The following is a 12,337-nucleotide window of genomic DNA, read 5'->3' as shown; positions in this document are numbered from 1 at the left end:
CACAAGAGAAACTGGAAGGAACAGACTGTATTCATTTTATGAAAGTACAAATAAGCAAATGAACTGGAGTTCCACAGCAGGATTTGTTAATCAATAGCGCACACTATGTGCATGCTTCAAACATGGCCATGGGGAAGCAACCAAGGCATACATTAAGAAATATGCAAAGATACCAGCATAAACAGTTTCTTCTGACAATCTGTGGTAGAATGTACAGTTGCATAAGTTGCAATTACCCATAACAGTAGATGCTCAAATTCCTTAGCATTGCAGTAGCCCTTAGGCTATATGGGTTGTATGTGGGCAGTTGGGAAACAACAACCGGCCAGCTTTAAAAATCTCTGGCTCCACCTGCTCCTTCACTCTGACTGCTGAAAGGCTAATCTCTAACAAGGAAATCAGCAGTCAGAGTGAAGCTTTCTTCAGGACCTTCTAGGCCATACAAAGACAGAAGAGTCTGACAATCCTGAAATAACCAATCAATATACAAAGTAGATGCAACCCTACTTTATATCCCATCTACAACTATAGACAAAGAGTATGGGAATAGAGGGTAGTTGTGGCTACTAACTGCCACTAACCACACCTACCCTATAGGGAAATAATTCACGCAAATATTTCAACAGCAGTGGTACAAAATCCCTGACGGGTCCTTGGTTATTGGTTAGGCACCAATTACAAAATCACTTCCACTTCCCAACATAGGATTTTCTAATAGTAGGTTTTATTGCTTTCTTTTAGTACCTGCTGCAGGTTCTTGTGAAATAAGTCCCTAAAACATATTAAAATTTAATTATCCAGGGCAGTCTGTCAAACCCTCCCCACCCTACCCCATCTTGTGTGAGCTGATCCAGTTTGTGAGAAAGCTTGTGGTATTTGCTCTTGGCCAGTTCCATAACAAGGTAGAAACAATGTAGCCTGGGCCAAAAGGGTGTTGCTACAATTATTTTGGGGTATCCTTTTGATCTTCAGAATTACCTTGGATATCCATAGAAATGGTGGAAACAAATAAAGGAACATTATGTTCTAAGAGAATGAAAATGCATCTATCTTCCAGACTTGTTTGCAAAGAGCCCTGGATCAAATGTTAAGTTGTCTGTTTTGAAAGGAGGTAAACAGATCTATTTGAGGTGTTCCCCACAACTAGATCAATTCCTAGTAGACCGTCTCATTCCATTTCCATTCATGATGATCTGTCTTAGTTCTTTTCAGCTTGTCTGGCACTAAAGAGCCCTGGATCAAATGTTAAGTTGTCTGTTTTGAAAGGAGGTAAACAGATCTATTTGAGGTGTTCCCCACAACTAGATCAATTCCTAGAAGACCGTCTTATTCCATTTCCATTCATGATGATCTGTCTTAGTTCTTCTCAGCTTGTCTGGCACTATGTTTTGCTGTTACGGAATGTAATATGCTTGGAGGGTTAAGAAATGCTGAAGAGCTAATTCCTAAGCCACCAATATCAAACTGCATAGGAGGTATAGTCTTCTACTTCCACGCTTACTTATACACCACATGACTGTGGTATTGTCTGTAATCATTTGAAGAGGTCCTGGAGACCAAAAGTGATGGAGAGATTTCAAGGCATGAATCACATCCAATGTCTCTTTCAGATGATGTGATTTGGTTTGTCTGAAGGATTCCACAGACTTTGCACCTTTACCTTTTTAAAAACATTCCCTAAGCAAAATGTGATATGTCTGTGGTGAGAGATTGGTTTAGGGTTTGAGAAGTGAAGGGAGAGGATTTGGGTTTGATTGAATATGCTGTCTCTTTTCATAAAGCCCCAAACTAGAATGTGATACTCTAGATAATGTAAATGCTAGGTCTTTTTTTTGTGTAAAAAGCCATTATATCTTTCTCATATGTAATCTGGAAAGACATATCATAAGAATCACAGAAGCCATGAACCCTAAGATCCTGAGAAATTCTCTTGCAGAAGTCTTTCTATGACTGACTGGAGAAGTTCAGGAAAAATCCAGATAAAGAACCACCTTGCCTTTTTATTTAAAAAGATCTATAAGACATCCCAGAAACAATCTTATGAAATAGAGTCAAAGACAGTTTTGCAATATTTATCTCTAAATCCACATGATTCACAGGAGATGTAACCCAAGCTAACCTTGACATCTGGACTAGGACTCTGCAAAGATAAGGAAGTCGTCTAAGTAAGGAAAGATCTGAATACCTTTCAGTCTGCAATAAGCTATGAGTGGGGCTAGACATTTTGTGAACAGCCTTGGAACTGTATATAAACCAAAGGGTAATGCAGAGACCTGATAATGTAACCCAGAAACAGAGTGCCTTAGAAATTTCCCGAAGCCCACGGCTATGGGAATATAATAGTAAGCATCTTGTCCTCTTTGCCTACTCTCCCACTATTTAAGAAACAACTTTTAATACATCTTAATAAATTCTGGCTTTGCTCTTGTACCAACCCAGACTAGCCTGTTGGCACCCTTATGTTTGTTATAAACTTTTCTTATCCACTTGTATTTCATCTTCTACTTCAACTGAGATATTATCCCTTTATTGTAAATATTACTTAACTCACTAAAAAAAAAAAAAAAAAAAAACAGGAATTGTTTGTGTTTATGATTTGATACCTTATTATATTGTTTTGCTAGTTGCTAACCTCTGACCTCACTTGTTTCTGACCTAGAATGATTCTGATTAGTTAAGATCTTTAATATTTGTACTTACATTTTTTTCCCTTTGTATAATACATTTGTACTTTGTCTTTTTATGTATTTCCAATAACTGTTTTTAACCTCTGGAGCTTTTCTCCCCGGGCCTCCACTGAAAATGGACATTAATCCAGCTGGACTAGCCCGGTCAACAAATGTAAAATAAAATAAATAAAAAATAAAAAATCTTTTAGGTCTAGCTTTCTCTAGTAACTTGTGTGTGGAATGAGAAGTAACATTCTCTGTAACATCAACATTTTGAATTTTGGATCTTTCATTTACATGTTTAGAAATCAAAAGTCTAGTACTGGTCTCCAGAAGCCTCTGTCTTTGGAACTAGAAACATTTAGTAATAGAAGCTTTAGCCCCTTTGACTTAAAGGCTCTAGTTCAATGACTCCCTGGGTACGCAAAAACTGAAGGACCTAAGGAAAAAAAATTCCATTTGGTTTAGATGGTGGGAAGCTATTCCCCTTGAAGGTTACTGTATCCAGTGCAATCAGTAACCCTCCTGCACAATTTTTAACCACCCAAGAGTCCGAAATGATCTTATGCCAAAGGAGAATGTTGAAGAACAGTTTTTTGCAACAGATATGTAGAGATATTGGCCGGGGGAGAGGGTAAGGAACACCGGCATAGTCATTCCTTACTATTCCTCTGTCCCTTTTTCTAAAAGGTCTCTTTTTTGGTTAACCCCCCCCCCACCCCCCCCCACAGCAATCTCTTTTTTGCATTTGTCTGCCAGAAAAGGGCCAGACAATAACTTCTCATCTAAAGCCGAATCAAAGATTTCAGACTTTACCTTATATGCAAATTTCTGGTACGTACCCAAGCATACCTTTTCAACACTGCAGCAGCAGCAGTGGCCCTATGTATAGCATCTGCATAGTCATTCACAATCTTAATAGCATGTTTAAATACCAGGGAAAGGGAAAAAACAGTTTGGTTAAAAAAAAAAAAAAAAAAAACTTTCAACTGAGGGAAGAGTGGAAGCTGATTCCTTCAGACTGTCCAAATGACAAAGCATATATTTACACGTACATGCCCACGGTTCCTTATATAGCTTATGTGCTTTGTTAGGGATTGACAGCTGGGTATCAGGATAAGTACAGGCAGCATTCAACATATCCTCCATGGCTATTGGTACAGGAGGGGTGAGACAGTAACTCGATGTATCCATTTGTAGCATATCATTATGTCGACTCATTTCAGGGGGAACATCTATCTGTTCCCATAAAAATACCTCGTTTATCCTAGAAAAGGTCTGATTAAAGGAAAACTCCTCCATGTGAGGATAAGAATCAAAGTTTTCCTCACAATTAGAGAGCTGGGCTCGGGAACATGTAGAAGAAGCCTCTCTCTGTCAAAATCAGAGTAATCAGACCCTGATTTCTCAATAATTATTTTACAGGGGTGACTCCCTGCAATGACGTCTGTGTACCAGCATTCATTATCTGCTATGCCTGCTTTGTCAAGGTATGAAATTCAGCTTTCTTACATGTAATTAATTCTTCAGATGAACAATGTTTAAAAGTATTGTTTTTTTCTTAATAGGAGTCCCTGTGAAAGAAGACTGACTCAAAGGAGGGACATCTGCCCAGTCTAAATGTCTCTTGCCCCACTTACCCCAAAAAAGATCTGCTGGACTGCCTCCCGGATATAGACAAGATGGTTCTCCTACACCTGTTTTGGACAATGGAGCAGCTGAAGAGGACATAACTGACTCCTGGATCATGATGGCTGAAAGGACCATTCAGAGGAAGCTGGAGAGGTAAATGAGTTGTCTGAGGAACAACCAATAGCCACTGCAGGTTCACCCACTGTCGGAGGAGGCATAGACTGAGTCAGCGACAATGGCAAGGACTCCTAAGTAAGTGAGATTTTTTCTTCTAAGTATTGTGGGAGAAGAACCTGCAGGACTGGAGTATGTATCCATGCAGTACCTAAGGAAGAGAAGCTAAAACTGGCAAATGTTGCTGGATAGTCAGTCCGTCAAAAGATAAATTGTCACTGAATGTCCATGAACAGCACACTTAAAATTGCAACACTTTCCAACACTTTTTCCAGTCCATTTAGAAGAAAAAAGGACAAGCAGAACACAAAGTCCATGTCAGTGTCATTTTCAAACACTAAAATACATTGACAGAAAAACAATAAAGCAGATAGGTTGTCATGAAGCGAGCATAAGCATTGCACATGCACATATGTTCCTGCCCATCCCTACAATCATTTTTTTTGTCCAAAAATCAAAATTTACACAAGCAATACATGAATTCTCATGCAAATAGCTCCAATTAGATTAACAGACATTAGTAACTAAGGATAGCTGACAAGAAACTTCGAACACTGTGAAAAAATTCTGGGTTTCTTAAAGGGGAAATATCACTTTTAGTCAAACAATAAAATATATATTCTTTTTCTTAAAAGGACAATAGTTTCTAATAGCTTCTATGAAGTGAGGTTCGGCAGGGACTTATCTGCCAGAATTAAAACTCTTGGCCACCTGCTGCTCCTGCGAAGCCTGAAATGTGCTTCTTCTCAATACAAGAAAGTACTGAAGAAATATTCACTCTGAATGCTGAATTCACTCTTTGGGATTAACCAATCAGCAGTCAGAGTGAAGGCACTGGGGGAGAAAGAGCTTTTCGAAGCTGACCAGTTGTTGTTTCTTAGGCAACAAATAACCCATACAGCCTAATGAGGGTCTATATTACAAGACCGAAAGTTTAAAATCGCAAACGCTCTAAAGAGCGAAAATGCCGGACCCCGAAATCATTATTGGGGGGGGGTTGTGCCCTCACACCCCCGCTAAATATATATTCCAACTCTGAGATCACACTAGAGTCAGGAAAGGGCCAATATTCCAATTTTCACTGTACTGCAATCTCAAAAAAAGCACTTTGAGGTACGGCATTTTTGCTCTTTAGAGTGTTCACGATTTTAAACTTTTGCTCTTCTAATATAGATTCGCCTAATGGTTTCTGCAGTAGTGGAAATGATGAATATGTTTAATGCTATTGGCTTCCAAAAAAAAGCAATTACTGGAAAATTGGAATCAAAATCTACATAGACTGTAAATGAAGTAATGAATATTTTAAAAGAAATAAAAGAACTAATGATGGATCTTTAGAAAAGGGAAGGAGCAAATTACATGGAAATAAATGGAGTTTGTGGGAATGATACATGCAGAATAATGTTCAGGAAGATGAGTTAGGTTTAAGGGAAGGAAAGAACTGAGCAATTTATGTAATGTTGGAGTGAATGGCAATTGTTAAAAAGAAAACAAAAATATATATACTATATAATACATGTAAATGGAAAATGTTAATATGGTTTATTTTCTTTGCTATTAAAGTATGTGTGCCTTAAGTGACAATTTAATGTGTTTTTAAAAAAGCAAATATTCACGTACAATTTGTACTCCTGAAAACACACTCTCTTGCCAACTCCATCAGCAATACACACAATATATAGCAATGATAAATGTTTGTTTTAATCTGCTTCTACGCAGATCAGAGCATATAACTCACCTGACTCTGTTTCAGCTTTTCAAAGGCTGGAGCTCAATTCACAACAGCCATAGATTTATGACACTTAGATATGACTTGGACATAACAACCACATGTAATCTAAATTACAGGACTTAATATATTCATCAGCAGTAAAAAGAATGAATGGAAGATGTCATGGGCTATGCTCCATTTTACAGCCATAACCTAACACTGAGGGGACACAAAGTACTGCTTTGAAATTTTACCTGGAATAGATTGCTTCATGTGAGATATGAGAGCGGTTGTAATAATCTAAGATGAACATTTACAGTCACAAGCAGTAATAATAGCTGTGTTTGGCTGTTGAACAGTTTTAATTCAAACAATAATGTTTTAAATATAGTAGCAATACAGTTGCTGCAAACTAGGCCAAATTACATTTATAATTACAAGGCTAAATTTGATGTAAAAATGCACTATTTTCTGATATGGATCACTAAAAGAAAGATTGTTTCTAACCAGAAGACAACAAAATCTCTTATGCTCCATTCATATGGTTCATTCTTTCTTATCATCCCTTATCAATTTAACAAACTATGGAGAATTATGTAGAACACAACATTACATAAAAATACATTTAAATGTTTATTTCTACAATCAGTAACTTAAAACAGTAAATTTATGTTTCATCCTATATGGTATTTTAATGATACTGGAACCACAAACCAGCAATTCACCACCAATATGCAGCAGTGTGAATACTTTATTATACTACACCAGACTTCTGAAAAGTCTATCTATAATACACTTCCAAAACAGTAAGAAAGCAACAAAAATAAGATGGAATAATAGTACCTGTGCAATAACGACCAGTTGGTGCTAACTGGAAACCTGGCCTGCAGATACATTTAAAGCTACCAGGTTCATTGATGCACAGTCCATTCAAGCACGTGTTTGGTACACTACATTCATCTTGATCTAAAAGGTAAAAAAAGAAATCAACATCACTGTTGAATTTGTATTTATTCATCAATGTACTCTATGTGATAACAGGAAATTAAAATGAGTTTACTATTTCTGTTTAGGAACTTAACACTAACAACTGAAATTATATTACTTGAAATATAAGTATTATTATTAATGAAATAATACATTTCTTAGGAAACAGAAGGAAATGTCAGGACAAGCATTTGTTTACTGTTAGACTGATATCAGCCTAATACTTACCAAAACCAGCAAGACTGAAACCAGAATAGTTCAAATCTAAATTTACCGAGAACTCTGAGTAGTTGAGGGGGGAGTCCTCTATAATCCACTACAATGTTAGTCTTAATCCCCAAGAGTGAATGCCTTTGTATTTGATCACCTGAAACTAGTATGTTCCGCAACTCACATCTAAAGCCATCAGCTGACTGAAATACTTCACAGACAGCCTCTGTTACAGGTATCCAGCATAACTTTTTATTTAAAAAATGGCTTAGAAATACTCATTATTGTCCGTGACAAATTCAGCCTTCCCCATCCTTCCATAACCTACTGCTGATAATGCTTTCAGTTGCTACCACATATTTGGTATCTAATACACACACATTCCATTTCCATCTGTAAATGAATAGATAAGGAATGGACAGTAGGGCTGTGTAAACTGTTGGTAAGCTTCCACACAAATTATGGCTATCACTACACACCAATTCTTTAACAGAGATGAAGTTTAACCAACAACAGTTGACTGCAGGAGTGCTGCTAATTCCTTTTTTTCCTCTGTCATTTTACCCTTTTGCCATGTTAAGCATTAAGACACCCCCTACTGGACTCAAAGATAATCGTTCCCCAGAGGTAGAGAAAGCTCCAAAGTGTGGGATCCCTTTAGATTCCCTGAGGTGAGAGCTGTTCAGAGGTTCTCATCTTGGCAGACATCAGGAAGTTTGAGTCCTCATCAGCATTCCAACAAATGAAAGCTTTGTGTGTATGTCCTAATTCCCCTCCACTCATTGCTGACTGGGCATATGGACCACTGAAAAACAGGTCTGAGGTAAGCAAACACCCCACTCCAGTGTGAGGACTATCCTCCACAGATGTATGCATGGTCAACCAGAGTGACTGAACCATCCCTACTGTGATGGGCATACCCATCCTTCCCTGCCATTTTCATCATGTGTCTAAGTCATTAAGGAAACCCAGATTTTGTGGATCACAGTCATGAATTTATCTCTCTATGCCTATGCTACTAATCTTTAATGTGCACTAGTATGACAAAACAGGTTTAGTGGACTTGATGCATATGATATATAAGAATATTTACATTACCATCATTACACAATAGCATCTATGCCACATACAGTTAAACTAATTCATAGGTGTATACTAGGCTAATGACAACTATGACCTTTAAAAGCCTAGCCTTGCAACCCAAATGTGACCAACAAATTTGATTAATATCTGATTTAAAAGGGTTGATTAACTCACTGCCTCTATCCATCAGAGACACAGGAGCCAGACCAGGGGTGAATTTCTGATTTACAACCCCCCCCCCCCCCCGGTCTACTTCCTATGTCTCTAATGGACATATTTAAAACAGTTCCCTATACACTAAGTTATCAAGTGTACTTTCACATGGTCCTTTATAAACACACATCTCTTCATACTGTGGGTACTTTTAAAGACCATGTTGCATTTCTTGTACTTTTTCCACTGTTAGTATTGTAAATATGCGTACTACCTTACAAATAAAAATTTACTATTTTATTGCTTTGGACTTTCCAGTTAATGAACTTTGTAGTACATTGCACTACATAATTTTATGTTTGACACTACTAATAAACGTGACTTTATGGAAATAAATTTTAATCTGTGCTTGTTAAGATTCTTATTACACAGGAGAAAAAAAACATCATCCACCTCTGGTTAGAGCCGTCACTTTTCTTAGCATTCTGTCATTTCATTACTAGGGTTGGGATGGTGGCCTAATGGTTAAGGTGTTTGTCTTACAAACACAAGGTGCTGGGTTTGAGTCTCACAAGGAATAATTGGCTAGGCTTAAAATGGCTCACAAGAGCACTTAGCTTAGTATGAACCTATGCCTATGCTATGCTCATACCGCAATGCAACCTCCCAGGAGCTTTTTTTTTTTTTTTATTAAAGATTCAGTCCTGCATCTTTCAATCTGTACTTTTATTTTTGCCCTGTACATACATATTCTTCCCTCCACAGCCAGACAAGTACAAATGTATGTGTGTTAACGTGGGCAGAGAAGTGATTCCAGTGAGTCCATTTCATTCACAGCCTGTGATATATAAAATGCAAAGACTGGCTTGACACAGCTGGCATATACTTATAAATTTATATTTCAGATTTACATTTTTATAAGTGTACAGGCAGTCTACAAATTAATTTTACATACATCAGTGAGTTTTTCTGAATTACTACATTAGTATTACTGTGTGCGGTTATTCACTAATTGTCTTAAACACAACAAAAGTTACAATGGAGGTGGAGAATGGCTTACCTGTGTAATGATGTTTTGCCTGATTAAGGTATACATTAATTTCACTGACAGATACTTGCTGGTCAATATGGATTTAACAAGTATTTGCTGATAGTAATACTAGCAGATTGTACTACTCAGATGCTGCAACAGTTTTATCTTGTATACAATTACACATACCAGTAAACATTCAGAGCATGTGTGCATTAAAGTTCTGGTAACTTTACTAAATGTCCATTTGTTCAAACAGTATAAAGGGAAGACATTTTACTGAATGATCATTTTACCAAACACCTCTGTTGCAGAAAAGGTAAACAGATTTGTATTAATAATGGGACTGTGTGTTTGCAGGTAAGGATTAGTGTTGTGCTTAGATAAGGGGATATATTTAGCTTCTGCAAACCAGTGTTTCCATGAGCTAGGATTAGGTAAGGGATAGTGTGTGTGTGTGTGTGTGTGTGTGTGTGTGTGTGTGTGTGTGTGTGTGTGGTGTCTGAACTGTCTTGTACAATGGTAGTGTTTTAGAAAGGGTTTTCTAATCTAAGAGGAAAAAACTCCCCTGCACCACATTAATAAAACCTACTAACCCTAACTCTGCTTCTTCCCCAACACTATGTTTTACTTTACAATACATTTTTGTAATACTACCACTATTCAGCCCTGGGAAGCCAAGTGCTCTGGATTATGTGGAATGAGCCACATTCAGCCCCTAACAAATACACTGTTCCGCTGTTCCACATTGAACAGCTTTGGCTCCACTACACAAGTTTTGATTGGTTAGTATACCGCAATTACTGCCAACTGGCATTGCAGTATACAAACCAATCAAATAATTGCTCCGCTGTTCTGCGTTGAGCAGCACTGGCTGTGGTACAAGGTTTTTGATTGGCTCATATACCACAATTACACCCAATCACAATTATGGTATACAAGCCAATCAACTAAGTGCTCCTGAGGACGGAGGCCATTGAGAGCTCCCAAACACTTACCCAATCATGCACTGGCAATGGTTATCGCGCCAGAAAATTGCCTTCAAAAGGGCCTTCAGGATACAGTCACAAAGTATTTGTTAGTGCTCTTGGAGAAGAAGAAACTTGCTGTGTTCATGCTGTGGGTCACTGGAAGCGAAGCCAGGATGGATTTGTGAAGTCCGGTGTGCAGAAGGACGGGACAGTGCTGAATGGGAGTCTGCAGACCTTCAGGGAGCTGGCTAGCTGGAGATTGAGTGCATCTGTTCCAAAAGGCTGAGTTTTATTTTTGCTGGACCCTGGTGGTGGTGGAACTTGAGAAGATTTTCACTTATTTTGTTGTGGACTGAGGAAGCTCCAGCTGCTTACTGTGCAGAGGTAAGTGTGTGTTAGAAATGTATGTATGTAGTTGTGTGTGTTAGCAATAACGTTGGTGGGTATGCAGGCTGTGTATGTTAGAAATAATGCTGGTGGGTATGTGGTGTGTGTGTGTGTGTGTGTGTGTGTGTGTGTGTGTGTGTGTGTGTGTGTGTGTGTGTGTGTGTGTGTGTGTGTGTGTGTTAGAAATAATGCTGGTGGGTATGCAGGGTGTGTGTGTGTGTGTGTGTGTGTGTGTGTGTGTGTGTGTGTGTGTGTGTGTGTGTGTGTGTGTGTTAGAAATAATGCTGGTGGATAGCCAGGCTGTGTGTGTGTGTGTGTGTGTGTGTGTGTGTGTGTGTGTGTTAGAAATAATGCTGGTGGGTATGCAGTGTGTGTGTGTGTGTGTGTGTGTGTGTGTGTGTTTTAGAAATAATGCTGGTGGGTAGGTAGACTGTGTGTGTGTGTGTGTGTGTGTGTGTGTGTGTGTGTGTGTGTGTGTGTGTGTGTGTGTGTGTGTGAGTGTGTGTGTGTGTGTGTGTGTGTGTGTGTGTGTGTGTGTGTGAGTGCGTGTGTGTGTGTTAGAAATAATGCTGGTGGATAGGCAGGCTGGGTGTGTGTGTGTGTGTGTGTGTGTGTGTGTGTGTGTGTGTGTGTGTTAGAAATAATGCTGTGTGTGTGTGTGTTTTAGAAATAATGCTGGTGGTTATGCAGGCTGTGTGTGTGTGTGTGTGTGTGTGTGTGTGTGTGTGTGTGTGTGTGTGTGTGTGTGTGTGTTAGAAATAAAATAATGCTGGTGGGTATCCAATGTGTGTGTGTGTGTGTGTGTGTGTGTGTGTGTGTGTGTGTGTGTGTGTGTGTGTGTGTGTGTGTGTGTGTGTGTGTTAGAAATAATGCTGGTGGGTATGTGTATGTGTGTGTGTGTGTGTGTGTGTGTGTGTGTGTGTGTGTGTGTGTGTGTGTGTGTGTGTGTGTGTGTGTGTGTGTGTGTGTTAGAAATAATGCTGGTGTGTGTGTGTGTGTGTGTGTGTGTGTGTGTGTGTGTGTGTGTGTGTGTGTGTGTGTGTGTGTGTGTGAAATAATGCTGTGTGTGTGTGTCTATTAGAAATAATGCTGGTGGCTATGCAGGCTGTGTGTGTGTGTGTGTGTGTGTGTGTGTGTGTGTGTGTGTGTGTGTGTGTGTGTGTGTGTTAGATGTGTGTGTGTGTGTGTGTGTGTGTGTGTGTGTGTTAGAAATAACGCTGGTGTGTGTGTGTGTGTGTGTGTGTGTGTGTGTGTGTGTGTGTGTGTGTGTGTGTGTGTGTGTGTGTGTTAGAAATAATGCTGGTGGGTATGCAGGTGTGTGTGTGTGTGT

At 38.8% G+C, this 12,337-nt stretch overlaps 1 protein-coding gene across 3 annotated transcripts in view; it reads right to left on the bottom strand.

Moving 5' to 3' along the window:
- FBN1 (fibrillin 1) overlaps positions 1-12,337 on the bottom strand; it is a 4,097,759-nt gene that overhangs the window by 2,742,195 nt on the left and 1,343,227 nt on the right. For all 3 annotated transcript variants that reach the window (XM_044077620.1, XM_044077621.1, XM_044077622.1), the window contains exon 15: positions 7,030-7,152. In XM_044077620.1, the coding sequence (XP_043933555.1) occupies positions 7,030-7,152 (123 nt within the window). The remainder of the gene's footprint in view (positions 1-7,029; positions 7,153-12,337) is intronic.

The sequence above is a fragment of the Protopterus annectens genome, chromosome 7.part0 (assembly GCF_019279795.1).
Source record: "Protopterus annectens isolate FY-2018-M chromosome 7.part0, PAN1.0, whole genome shotgun sequence".
In the NCBI taxonomy this organism is placed as follows: domain Eukaryota; kingdom Metazoa; phylum Chordata; order Ceratodontiformes; family Protopteridae; genus Protopterus; species Protopterus annectens.
The sequence above is the reverse complement of the archived record's forward strand: the minus strand, read 5'-3'. Positions and strand labels throughout refer to the sequence as shown.